Raw genomic sequence first — 13,214 nt, forward strand, 5'->3', positions numbered from 1 at the left:
GCTTCCGGTCTCTAATTTCAAAATAAAAAACCTAATAGTGATTGCAGAGCTTTTATTCTCGTTGTTGGCAAAGAAAAAAATGTCACTAATTTAACAAAAACAAAAGCAACAATATTGTTTCAATAATAATGATAATAATGATAATACATGCAAAGATATTGATTGCATACAAAAATATTTGCTTTTGTTAATTGTGATGTAAAAAAAATACTACTACTAGTACCTTGTTGTAACAATAATAATAATAAATTATTATTAATAATAATAATAATAATAATAATAATAATAGTCAAGTTTAGACATTTGTATAATTATTATCTAAAGCTTATTTAGAGTTTCTTTAAAAACAAACAAACAAACAAACAAACCTATTATTACAGCATCAAAGCCTTTACATTGTATAATCAACTTATCCAGCCGCCAGAAGTCTTCAGCTTAGATTTAAAGATTGCATGGTTATCTCAGCAATTTTCTTACATTTAAATATAAAACCAACAACGTCTTGTCAAAGGGCTTTCGGGGTTTTAGTTAAATTCTGTTTCCCAAAAGTTGTTTCTGTTCATCAGGCCTTAGCGTTTTCAGTGGGAGAAACGTTTTCTCCTGAGAACGTCTTGGGGATTTACTTACCTGGATAATTGAGCATGCATCAAGAAATTCTTTGCACACATACATTTCATTGGAACATTTTCAAAGATTATATTTATGTATCTGAAACTACTGCTGCACAATTGTTGCTGTTACAATTGTGAAGGGTGTCTCCTCTAATCCAGTATATTTTTTTAAACATTGTACAAACTATTAACTCTGAATGTTTTTTTATGTAGTGTGGTCATTCCAGCATGCAAATATTACACAATGTTTAGATGATTGTAAATTTAAACTTAAATTAATTTATCCCTAGGCTATCTCTTAAAAATGTAACAAAAATAAAATAAAAAATGTTTTAATTACAATATTAGAAATAATTAGAGTAGTGTGATTGCTTTGAAGATTGGTGCTGCTTGAGATCTAATGGTTAAGTATGACGCATTTTTTTTTCTAACTTCTTGCATGACAATGAATATTGTAGTGTTTTTCTTATTAAAAGAAAAAATATCAATTGTATATTTCTAGTCCGTGAGTTATGAAGGAAAATGAAACTAAGCAAAGTTACAAACTAAAGTCAATCCTGTCTTTCAAAAAACCTTTTATTTTTTTAAATAACCCGAGGCTACTTCCGGTATCACTGTGGTTGATTGGACTTGAATCCACAGGGTTCTCCCGTAACTCAACCGCCCGCCCACATTCGTCCGCCTGACCAATCACATCTCTTCTGTATTTAAAGCTCCTCAGAGCCTTTCAATGACAACCTGCGCAGCCAATCAGGAACTTCAAAAACTCATGCGACCAATTACTTTAGGCCAAGAATACCTTCTCGTTTTAATCCCACCCCGGCTGCTACTGAAACAGCCAATCACATTATTCTGGTTAAAACAAAAACACATGAGTTCATTTTAAAACAATATTTGAAAAAAATATATACCTTAACTATAAAAATTACATTTTCAGCTTATTTCAAACGTTTTCTCTCATTTTGTTTTGTATATTTACCCAATATAAAGTAATTTTTAAGTGCATTTAATAAATATTTTAAACAAATGTTGTTTATTGTATCTTTAGGAACATATATGTATTAAAACAAACAAACAAATGTCTAGTATGTCCTTCTGAACAGTTCAGTCACCGTGCAGGAAGGAAATGAAGATAAACAGATAAGTGCAACTGACAAAAGAGTGACAGAGCAGAAAACAAGAGTAAATGTAACTGATAATATTTGTCAAATTCCCCACATAGTAATGTGGTTATAGCTATAGATGACTCATGCAGTTAATAATGAAAACAGCAGAAATTAAAACCAGTCTTAAGGTGTTGAACTTTGCGAGACATGTGAACCTTGACCTGCAGTGAAACTGCTTTTATTTAGGAGCAGAGCTGGAAGAAAAATGGTGAAAATACTTAAAATAATTTTTTCTTTAAAGGAAGAAAAAAAAAAGGTAACATGGGGTCAAATGGGACAAAACTGCTACCACATCAGAGATGTATCTTATTTTGCAGAAGCGTCCACTCCTGAGGCTGATCATGTAGCAAGACAAAAATGTGCAAACTGCACGCAGATTGCAACACTTGAGATGACTTTGCTTCCAACACAGCAGCTTTCTGCTTGAGGAAGAGACAGGAAGCAGTTTAATTAAACTCCGAGAAAAAAAGACCTCCCTTTGAAGCCGTTTAGTTTCAGAGACAGGCACAGAGATTCGATTACCTGCCATAAATCTGATTTTAAGACCATCTGCAACACATCAACATTTCACGCGCATGGAGAAACAAACCTGTTTTGTGGTGATGCATTTTACACATAATCCAGTGACTTTCTGAAAGCTTTACTTCATTTAAGAAGCGGGAGATCACGTTAGGCCATATAAGACGACCTAACCTGTGAGTTAACCTCGGCAGCAGCTACTTGAAATGGAGATTATTGCTGCATCTTTCCTAGAAAACTCAACGATTTCAAGCATAAAGCGTGACGGAGATGCGATGAGGGAAAATAACTTGCAGGCAGAATTTAATTTAAATTTCGAAACAGGTTTGTGGGCGTCCCTGTGAAACTGGCTCACAGGGTAAATTTGTCTTACTCACCATGAAACAACTTCAGCTTATAAAGACAGTATGTCTTTACTGGCACAAGGAAACAAAATCTATAACATTACAAGTCACAGTAAGTGAGAGCAGAGTGAGAGCTGCTCTTAACAGAGCTACAACTTTTCAAAGAGTCCCCAAACTCAGAGTTATGATTCAGGAGAAGCGTTTAGAACACTTGGATGGATTAAACAACATTAAAGTTATCTGTAACGTCTAAGTCCTAATCAGTACTGAGCTCTTTCTGCTCCTCCTGAAGCCTCAAAGACTTCATGTGCACCAGCAGGTGGTGCCGCAGCCAAAGATGATCATAGCTTATCCTGTCCGTCCTCCCGGCTTCTTGTGAAAACAGTTCCTTTACTTCACATCCTTGAGTCTTATTTTGGTATAAAGAAGAAAATACAAAAAGAAGTCGCCTTGGTGTTTGGTGGAGACGAAGATGGAGAGGAAGGTCCTTCAGGTTCTGTCTCGCACGTTATCGCTCAGGAAAATGATGTTGTCTGCAGAGAATCAAAAAGAATCAGAGAGGAGAACATCGGGGTGACATGTTGACAGAGTAGATGTGCGTCACTGGATTTAGGCTTCAGCTGGAAATCTACGCTTTAACAAACAAACAAACAAACAAACAAACAAACAAAAAAACCCTGAATCCTGTGCAAAAGTCCCAGCATTTTATGTCTTTCTATTGGCTGCTACTGCATATGAAACACAGAGACACCACCACACAGTAAAAAACAAGTAATAAATGCTGGCAGTGCCGACGCAACGAGTATCCGGCAAAGTCTAAATCAGGCCCGAGTGTGTTTGTGTGGGTGTTTGACCTGACCTGCGATGATGGTGGTGGCCTGACGTCTGACTTGGTTCTTGTCCACGTATTCGCCGTAGTCCAGCTTCCCCTCTACTAGAATCCTCGACCTGAAAATGACAATGGTTCATTCGCACAATGTTCTTTTATTCTGAAACTCCTAATTCTGGAGTTTTTCTTCTTAAAACAGAAGTCGTAGGAGTCACTGAGTAACTACTTCTTACTCAAAATACCAAAGACCCCCCCCCCCACCGAGGAGTGTTTTTACTCTGCAATACTAATAAAATGCTGCATGTCTTTATAAGGTAAAGAAGCACTACAAGTGATTTTACATCAGGTTGTGTTTACTTGTCACGGAGGCTGTGAGAACAACCTGTTCCTGCCTGGCAGCTCCAACGTCAGCATCTTTGACTTGATATAGCCCCTCTCCCTCCTCTGCACATGTCCAAACCATCTAAGCCTCGCCTCCATCTCTAACTCTGTCACAAAGGTGGATGCTGATTCTTACAGTAACTACTGCAAGCTCTAAATCTACAATGCAGATAGGATTACTCTGATTACTCTGTGATTGGCTTGGGTTTGGGAACATTTAGAGAGCTGGTAAAAATAGTCATGCAGCTTTATTCCCCCTTTCCCATCCGCAGCAGAGCAGTAAATCTACACATGTATTCACAGCTAACTCTTCTGCCTGTACAGGAAACATGCAGGTCCTACCCTTTTTTGACGTACTGGTACGCCACGTCTCTCAGACCAGGTTTGAATATAGACACACGATGCCACGTCGTCTTCTGGCTGATGTCACCTGGAATTAGAAAACAGCAGCAGGCGAATCAGATTAATTGGTATTCAGACTCTCCAAAGAAACAAGCGCGCTTGAAATACCTTTAAAAACCGAGCTAAGCCCAAGCCCAAGAGAACATGAGAAAAACAGTCAATCCTCTTATTTGGAGTGTTATTCATTCTAATATTTAAACACTTTAAAGGCTGCCTGCACGGCTTTTCTTTCACAGTGAGCTATGAAACGCGTCTCGTCAGTTGTATTTATGATTTCTAATGACGATCATGAATGAACCATAAAGGCTGGAGTGTCTGATGATGACTGAGCCCAGTGCAGAGGCACATGAAGAGCAGCTGTCTAGACTCAAAACCTTGAAATCCAGCAGTAGTAATGAATAACAATCTGTTAACGTTCGCCGACGCCCTCTAGTGGCAAATGCAAGCAGTTGCATCCAACTTTGACTGATAAAACAGTGATGTCACAACAACATGAATATCCCACCTTCAATAGAAGCTCAAGTTAATCGTTTATTTTGTTAAAGTCTATTAGTTTCCTAAATAATTTCTTCCTTCTTGTTACTGAAACATCATCCAGATAGTTTATTATATCTCCTTTATTTGCACCCTCTCATCAGCTCACTCAGCTTTATCAGTGCATTTTTAACATATATTTATTTTAGCATTTAAACCTTTTAAAAGAACACTTGACCTTTTATTTCATTCTAGCTTCAAAATTTAAGCTAGAATGCAGAGAATGCGTCTGCTACTCAGTGACTAACACAGAAACACCGACACTGAAATGCTTGTGTTTAATTCAGGGATGCAGGCAAAGAAAAATGAGACCTTGAAGTGCAAACAGCGCTCACCCTGCAGAAAATGCATGATATGAAAAACATCTAGCAGCAAAAACAGCAGATAATATCAGTTCACGTTGACCTGCAGATACGGATCAAAATCATGCAGTGCAGTACGTAAATATGACTGAGCAACAGCAAAATGAAACAAAGCTGACCAAATCATCACAAACCCTGTTGAATGTTGGTGCTTTCAATGTGTAAAACCAGACTGAACCAAATCAGAATAAAAAGAGGGGTGTTGGTTACTTTAGTAAATCTGAGCTGAAAGCTCAAGCTGAGAAATGTCACATTTCAGAGGAGGACGTTTCAGTTTATTCACAATTAAAATACGATAATATATAAAATTGTTATGTTTGTAAAACGGGACTCCCCTTAAGCTAACCACAGTTTATAAGTACAGACTCAAACAACAAGCAATATGCACCAAATGCATATGTACTAACCTAAATCACTACACTATCCCAAGATTACCCTAATGATCCTAACATATAAACAGCACTAATCCAACACATCGACATCAAAGATGTCAAAGTCATATTACAATGTGGGACACACACAGCCCACTTTGATCTCAAGTGAAAATGCCCTTCTCTCTCAAATTTAACTATTTAATCCATGAGATATATCAATATAAAGATAAATAGGTCAGTGTCAACAGTATGTTCTAGTTTTTCTACATGATAAATAAATGCTGCTGTAGTAATTGCCCTGGTTCACATTTCCTTAAGATGTGCAGTGGGTCTGATTGGAGTCTTTCTTGGGCCAATTCTGGCCTTAATTTTTTTACACATGAGAATAATAGTATGAACATCAGTTGGAGGTGTATTGTAAGTTTTTAGTAGATCTTTTGTTGGGTCTAAAGACTACATTATACACTCCTACCTGGTGAGCTCATTTCTCCCTCTCCAGAGCGCCACATCTCATTGGTCGCTAATGAGAAGATGGTAACCGGGTTTCGGCCCTCCACCTGTCTCATCACCGGGTCTTGGCCGACCCGACCTAACAGCTGCACCCGGTTTATCGCTGAAAAAGATACAGACAGCATATTTATTACAGTTAGCCCAGCGTTTATGAAAATCCCCTTTGAATTAATGTGTAATAACTAGACGCAGTCCCGGTCCTCCATGATGAGAAAACACTGCAGCGACCTGATGTTCTGATCTCAACCCATCTGAACATCTGTAAAAAGATTCGAAACCCCTCAAAGCAGAGAGAAGAGAAGCTGGAGAAGAAATTCACTTACATCTCTCCAGGATGAGGCTGGCGTCTGTACTCCTGTACCTCACCGCCTGCCGGATGATCTGAGAAGGAACAGCCAAATAGTTAAAATACTTCAAAATGTTGGCAACAAGATTTTTTTTTTTTAAATATATATTTACAATTTCTACTTTTTTTCCCATTCCATCTGTTATTAATTACAATACCTACAAATCATAAATCTAATACTGATTTTATCTGGTACAGTTTATATAGTCCAGCGCCGACCATTTCCTCCTCACCTGTGCTGATGCACTTCTAAGCATCTTTCTTCTGACTGAAGACAAACACAGCAGCTGAGACTGATACAGTGCAGATCTGAAAAACACAATAGAAATAATGTGTGAGCTGCAAATATCTTCCTTAAGGTTGAAGGAAAAAAAAGATTATAGTTAACATAAATATGTTATCATTGCACTAAAATATCTCCCAAAGTAGCATTTCCTTCCATCCATCCATCTTCTGCTGCTTATCCATGTCTGGGTCGTGAGGGCAGCGATCTAAGCAGAAGCTCAGACATTCCTCTTCATTTCTTCTAGTGCGACACTGAGGCGTTCCCAAAGCAGCCAACTGGACCACCTGGACTTGTCCGAAACACCTCAGCTGGTTCATCTTGATGTGGAGGAGCAACAGCTCTACTCTGAGCCCACAAACCTTCAGACGAAGCTCATTTCATCCATTTGTACATCTAACTTCCGCTTTCAGTCCTCAGCCGGTGAAGGCAGGAATGCTGACTGACTCGTTCACGAGTGAGAGAAACTATTTTAATCAGCAACAACAAACAGGATGTTTAAATGTGGCTGACTACATGCTATCTGTTTAGTTTTATTTTCATGCATTCTCTTTAACTGTAAAGTGTATTTTGGAACTTCGTATGGGGCTCAAGAAGAGTTTCCAATTAAGAAGTGTGTTTAAATCACAACTCCAAGCTTACTCATTGCAGCTGCACATTTAAAACATATTATACACCGAAGTCACGGCAATATGTGAATATGAGAAAAACTACTGTGTTTCTCCAATTTTCTCTGGCTCAATGGATGTGTTTATTGAGACTCTGGAAGTCTACAAGACTGTGAGTCATAACTAAAAAGACTAAAACTACTACTGATACTAAAAAACTAAACATTTTTAAACATTAAAAGCTAAAATGAAGTGAGAAAATCAGCTCTAGTAACCAGCAAAATAAACAGAATTAAAAACAAAAAGCCAAAAGGAAATAAAAATGAGAAATAATTAGAAAACAAAAAACTATAATACCTCTGAAGTGAGCCAGACCAGTGAAACTGTGAAAAATCTGTAAGGTTAGCACAGTGTTAATAATTTTTATTTTATTAACACTGTGTATTACACAAATACAGTTTGTAGCTTTCACTTAATTACTTTAATGTAGTACCACTGGCCATGACATAAGTCTTTAAAAGTAGAAAAACAGCTAAACTTACATACAGTTAATAGTCTAAAATGTTTAGCCGGATTGTGTTTTCCGGACCGATTTTAGACACCATGCCTTATGTTTTACACCTTTGCTTTGTAGTAACTCCTCAACGTGACCTGGTGCATTTCAAGATAGCTATAGGGTTGCTTTTACAAGGCTCGAAGTCAAAAATGTCAAAAAAACAAAAACAAACAAAAAAAAAAGATCTACTCAGAAGCAAACTGCTATTACTTTATTTTAAAGAAACAAATATATAAGTAATTTTTATAACAACCCACATCTCTTCAATGCTAGTTTGTTAATAATGCTAGTTTGTTTCGGTGATTTAGAAAGAGTTTTACTAGTAAGTTCATATTTTATATGCAACAATGAGAGTTCAGAGTTAAGCTAGCAGAGAAATTAGCCCAGTTTATGTAGCACCGACCACCAGAGTCAGGGCTCCGGGTTCTCAGAGGAGCATCGAGGCTTGAGAGCTCTCCCGCCATAGGATGCAGACTCGAAACAAACCCCCAGTAATCAACGATTTTCTCCCCAAGCGCGGATTTACAACGGGGAGCACCTGGAGACGAACCCGTGTCACAAAACTGTACAAAAATGAGCTCCTCAGTGGCCACTAAAGAGCCGCTTATAAACTTACCAGGTGCAACACTTCACAAGAATCTTCTCTAACCTCACGCTACTTCCGGTCCGTCTCCAACAAGAGTCCGACGCTCCACGTGTCGTTAAAGCGCTATTCCGCTTTAACGGCCTTTATTTTTCGGCTGCTCCCTGTAGGGTTCAAGGTTCAAGGTCCTTTATTATTTGTCACATGCATAGTTATACAAGTATAACACACAGTGAAATGTAGCCTGACACGCTCCTCGACATGTGCAAAAATTGGGGGGGGGTGTAGAGGAAGAACATTATATATATATATATATATATATATACATACATCTGGGTGAATGTGCAGTAGTAGCAGCAAGCAGGTGAATTCTGTACATTAATATGAATAGACATCTGACTATTTTACAGGATAGACAATATAAACATATTTAAAATTAAAGGAATTGAAATGTACATTGTGCCTTGGTTTAGTGTCTGGAAGAGTCCTGTCTCAGTCAATTATAGATGATGTGAGAGGGCGGGTGTGTGTGTTTAGGGCACGGATGGCTTGGGGATAGAAGCTCCTCTTGAGTCTCTCTGTCCTTGCCCGGAAGATGCGGAACCTTCTACCAGATTGCAGAAGTTGGAACAGTTTGTTGCCAGGATGGGACGGGTCCTTCAGTATCTGCGCTGCTCTAGTCCGGCATCTCCTGGTGTAGGTGTCCTGAAGCGGGGGGAGAGCAATCCTGCAGCAGCGTTCTGCTGTACGGATCACTCTCTGGAGAGCTTTTTGGTCCTTCACACAGCTGTTCCCGAACCACGATGTCATGTTCTGTGTGAGGATGCTCTCCACAGCGCCTGTATAGAAAATCCTGAGGATCTTTGGAGAGACCCTGAACTTCCTCAGTTGTCGTAGGTGATACAGGCGCTGCCTGTAGGGGTTACCACTGCCTCCATCTCACTCGCTCTCCTTTCTGAATCTTCCTCTTTTCCTCTTCCTCTTCATCCTTTGTCCCTATTCATGTTGGTCGCTCCCTATAAAAAATATTATCCAGAAAAGAATTACTAACAATTCAAACACAAATGACCTTTTACAAACATATAGTGACAAATATTCATGTTATTGAGCTCTGGGTTATGGAAGCTTGTTTCCACCTCTGAAAAAATATTAACTTGGAGTTAAACTATTTGTTTATGCCATAGTTCTAAATACAATGATCTATTTTGTGATATTTTAGTCTTTAAGTAGATATACATACTGCTTTTTATTCCTCTTGGTTCTCGAAACCTGTAAGGTGGGGGTAGGGTGAGTCAAAAACAAAACACGGTGAATCTAGCTCCCCTGCAGTGTAGCAGTGTATAAACCAGAATTATCCCAGCTGATTTCTATATTTGCATTAATAATATCCATCCATTCACTTCCGCTTATCCTTTTCAGGGTCGCGGGGGGCGCTGGAGCCTATCCCAGCTGTCATAGGGCGAGAGGCAGGGTACACCCTGGACAGGTCGCCAGTCTGTCGCAGGGCTGCATTAATAATAATTCAACATAAATAGGAGATGATCCTGATAAAGGCCAGTCTGCAAATATACCATTCTGGTATGTTTTTAAACTTAAGTAGTTGTTTTTGGTCTTGTGATGCTCACATGATGCTTTATTTTTACCCCAAATATTGAATATTTCCACTGACACTGAATTTATTTAAAAATTAGTTTTGAAATGGTCAGGGATCGAGTTGATAAAGTACAAGGAAATTTAGAAATAAGCTTTACAAAGATTCAAACAATAGTTCTGGCATATAAAGAGGACAATTAAACAGAATTAAATCGAGCTTTTATGATGAAGTAATAAACTATGAGCAGGAAACTGCGAATATTAACGTGCAGAAAACGAATTCTTTGGGCCTTCCAGCAGAGGGTGCGCTCGTTTTCCAGATCTCTCGGTGGCGCGCTGCTGACAGCGGGGTGGAGTTGTTGTTTGGTGGGATGCGAACTTTCTACAAGACAACACCCTCGCCTCTGACTTCACACTTCACACACACACATCAGCACACACTCTCTGCGGTAGGACCATCACGATAAGCTGTCAGTGCACGGGTCCGGGCCATGTTGCTCATAATCCACCTTTTAACCACTTTGGGTGAGTTGAAGTTTTAATTTGAACAACTTTATTTGGCTAAAATTGATCTGCTGGGACATGTTCGCTCCCATCACATGTAATGAGAGGCATCTGTAAACGATTATCCACCGTTTTCCTGTTCCAAAACAAATGCTGGAGGAGAGTTTAAGAGCTAAATAAAACTTTCAATAGAGCACTTTCCCACAGCTGCGCACTTAATTCTCATCTGAAGAGTAAATTCATGTGATTCTAATTGAAATAAACTGACCGCAAGCCTGCTCTGTTTCTGGCTTTTATCATTAAAACCAAAAGAAGAACGAGGCCAGTGCTTTGTGCTGACATCTCACTGACACCAGTCTCTCCTCCCTGCAGCCCTGTGGGCTCCTGTCAGGGCACAGCAGGTTCCGCAGTTCCCAGATATTTGCACCGAGGGCAGCTGCTACCCAGCCACAGGTGACCTGCTGATCGGCAGGGCGCACAAACTCACCGCCTCCTCCACCTGCGGACTGAATGAGGCCGAGAGCTTTTGCATCGTGGGACACCTGGAGGTTAGAAAGGATCTTTTTTAGAGCACAGGTAGCAGAGAAGGCTCAATTGAAGGCTTCCTGCACGTGTTTTGTGTTTAATATCTGCTTTACAAAGTGCCAAAAGAAGATAGCCTTTTATATAGACTTTTTTAAGCCTCACTTGACCACTCTGTTTTTATAATTAAATGAGCCTTTGTTTTTTCTAATGGCTCATTTTCTTTTTCCTATATTCATGACTAATATTCCTTTGCTTTTTTGTTTTATTCTGTTTTTCTCCATTATCTACAGTTACAAAAATAAGAAAAGAAAAGAAAAAACAACCCACAGAACAAAATATTGGGGCAATGATAAATATTTTCTGAGATCAGCAAGGAAATAGGGTTATCTCTAATCTTTACATAAAGTCAATTTATTCCGATTTTGGTCAAAGATACTTGCCTTAAACTTTAGATGATAACTCCAGTGTGTTTTAATGTCATTAATTATGATATTAAATACGTTTATTCAGAAGAATATAGGGTTAGCGTCAGGGCTTATGCAGCAGTAAAGCTAAGCTAACGAGTAAGAGCTGTGACAGCTACAGCAGCAGAAAATCTAACAACAGGAAACTGAGGCTACAGTTCACACAGGCTGACCAAAACTGGACAACAGAAGATGATGAGCTCTGATGAGTCTCAATTTCTGCTGCATTGTTTGGATGGCAGGCTTGTTGATGGCAACAACATGAGCACATGGATCCATCCTGCCTTATATCAGCAGCTCAGGCGGGTGGTGTTTGTGCTGGAAAGCTGTGGGGGGTATTTTCTTGGCACACTTTTGCTCCTTTAGTGGACAGGTGGATTACTGCATTTTAACTACTGTACATCTGTTTATTGGATCATAATTACAGATTCATATGCAGGCAAAAATATACATAGTAAGGTTTAAAAACGTACTACGCTTCATCTCACCACTTGTGAATACTTATCCTCGATTGTTCTCTCATCCAGTGGTTAGACTCGAGTAGTTTTTCTTTCTCTTTGATTTGAAACCACGGTTTGTAAAAACAAAGCGTAAACTCAAAGCTGTGGTTGCCTGCAGAGCAGATTTTTCCCATTGGGATGATTCTGAATATAATCAGAAAGAAAACATATATTGACTGTAATTATATGTGACAGTTCATATATGTCATACGTCATTTACATGCAACATTTAAAGGATGTCAGTAGAAAAAGCAAACATCACTGATATATAAGAGTGGCATTCACAACATGAGCAGTTTCCTTACAGCACAACACTCATGAACTCAGGCCCACAGTTCACCCATGTGAAGCAATTCTAAGTCTCAGTGGACTTCGTGAACCGTCTCTGTAAACAGAGTTGTGGAAAGAGACGTTTAGCCAACCAAATTATTTCATCTTGGTGTTTCCTGCCACTACAGTATTTCTGTAACAGATGGCTCAAAGGCCTGCTGGATTATTGGATTTCTGTAGCTGACATCAATTTTCAGAGCTTTATTTCTGAAATTTTGAATATTTCTAGCTTCACATTTTTCTAGATGCTGCTAGGGAAGCTTTGCGTTATTGATAGTCTATTTATTATTTGTGTTTTACTTATACCTTGGCCTCAGTGTAGCTCCTCTGACTGAAATAGCTGGAAAGCTTGCCTCCACCAGTGTGTGAATGTGAGAGTGAATGAATAGTGGAATTGTAAAGCGCTTTGAGGGTCTCGAAAAGCGCTATATAAATGCAATCCATTATCATTAAAGCTGTTTTAGCTTCTCATAAACATAAGGTTTTAACAGCTAGTGGGTCGGTCTTCTAGGCTCACAGCTAGATCTGTGTGCCTAGAAGACCATATTAGGCACAGGCACACAGAATGGCATCATACAGAGCCAAAAGCAGAAAAAACTGCCAGAAACAGAGCGTCTGAAGATTGAGGTTTTGTCTTGGTTACACACAGATCTCACTATTTGAAACTCTGGCCATGCTTAATTCACCAATGTAACAGTACATATATATATATCTATATCTATATATATATAGATATATATATAACCGGAAAAATATTAGAGGTTCACTTTAACTTTGTAGAATTGTATTTGAAAAACTGACCATACTAACACAGGGAGTTTTACATTTTAAATGATTTCACCCTAAATAAAGTTGTTAAACACTTTACTTAAATATTTTTCTTTCCTTAT

At 38.7% G+C, this 13,214-nt stretch overlaps 2 protein-coding genes across 2 annotated transcripts in view; one reads left to right on the plus strand and one right to left on the minus strand.

Moving 5' to 3' along the window:
• Positions 1 to 1,625: 1,625 nt before the first annotated feature.
• Positions 1,626 to 8,518, minus strand: ssbp1 (single-stranded DNA binding protein 1). Its single transcript, XM_005934258.3, has 7 exons — positions 8,442 to 8,518; positions 6,612 to 6,687; positions 6,356 to 6,413; positions 5,995 to 6,135; positions 4,193 to 4,280; positions 3,500 to 3,588; positions 1,626 to 3,173 (listed from the first exon to the last, which is right to left on the minus strand). Exons 2-7 carry the CDS (start codon positions 6,633 to 6,635, stop codon positions 3,130 to 3,132), a joined length of 444 nt encoding a protein of 147 aa, XP_005934320.1. The 5' UTR covers positions 6,636 to 6,687; positions 8,442 to 8,518; the 3' UTR covers positions 1,626 to 3,129.
• Positions 8,519 to 10,394: 1,876 nt separating this feature from the next.
• lamb1b (laminin, beta 1b) overlaps positions 10,395 to 13,214 on the plus strand; it is a 30,555-nt gene continuing 27,735 nt past the window's right edge. Inside the window, exons 1-2 of the mRNA XM_005934256.2 lie at positions 10,395 to 10,526; positions 10,878 to 11,053. Of these exons, the coding sequence (XP_005934318.1) occupies positions 10,493 to 10,526; positions 10,878 to 11,053 (210 nt within the window). The 5' untranslated portion in view covers positions 10,395 to 10,492. The remainder of the gene's footprint in view (positions 10,527 to 10,877; positions 11,054 to 13,214) is intronic.

This window comes from Haplochromis burtoni, unplaced genomic scaffold (assembly GCF_018398535.1).
Source record: "Haplochromis burtoni strain Fernald_Lab_line unplaced genomic scaffold, NCSU_Asbu1 Contig_184, whole genome shotgun sequence".
Lineage (NCBI taxonomy): Eukaryota > Metazoa > Chordata > Actinopteri > Cichliformes > Cichlidae > Haplochromis > Haplochromis burtoni.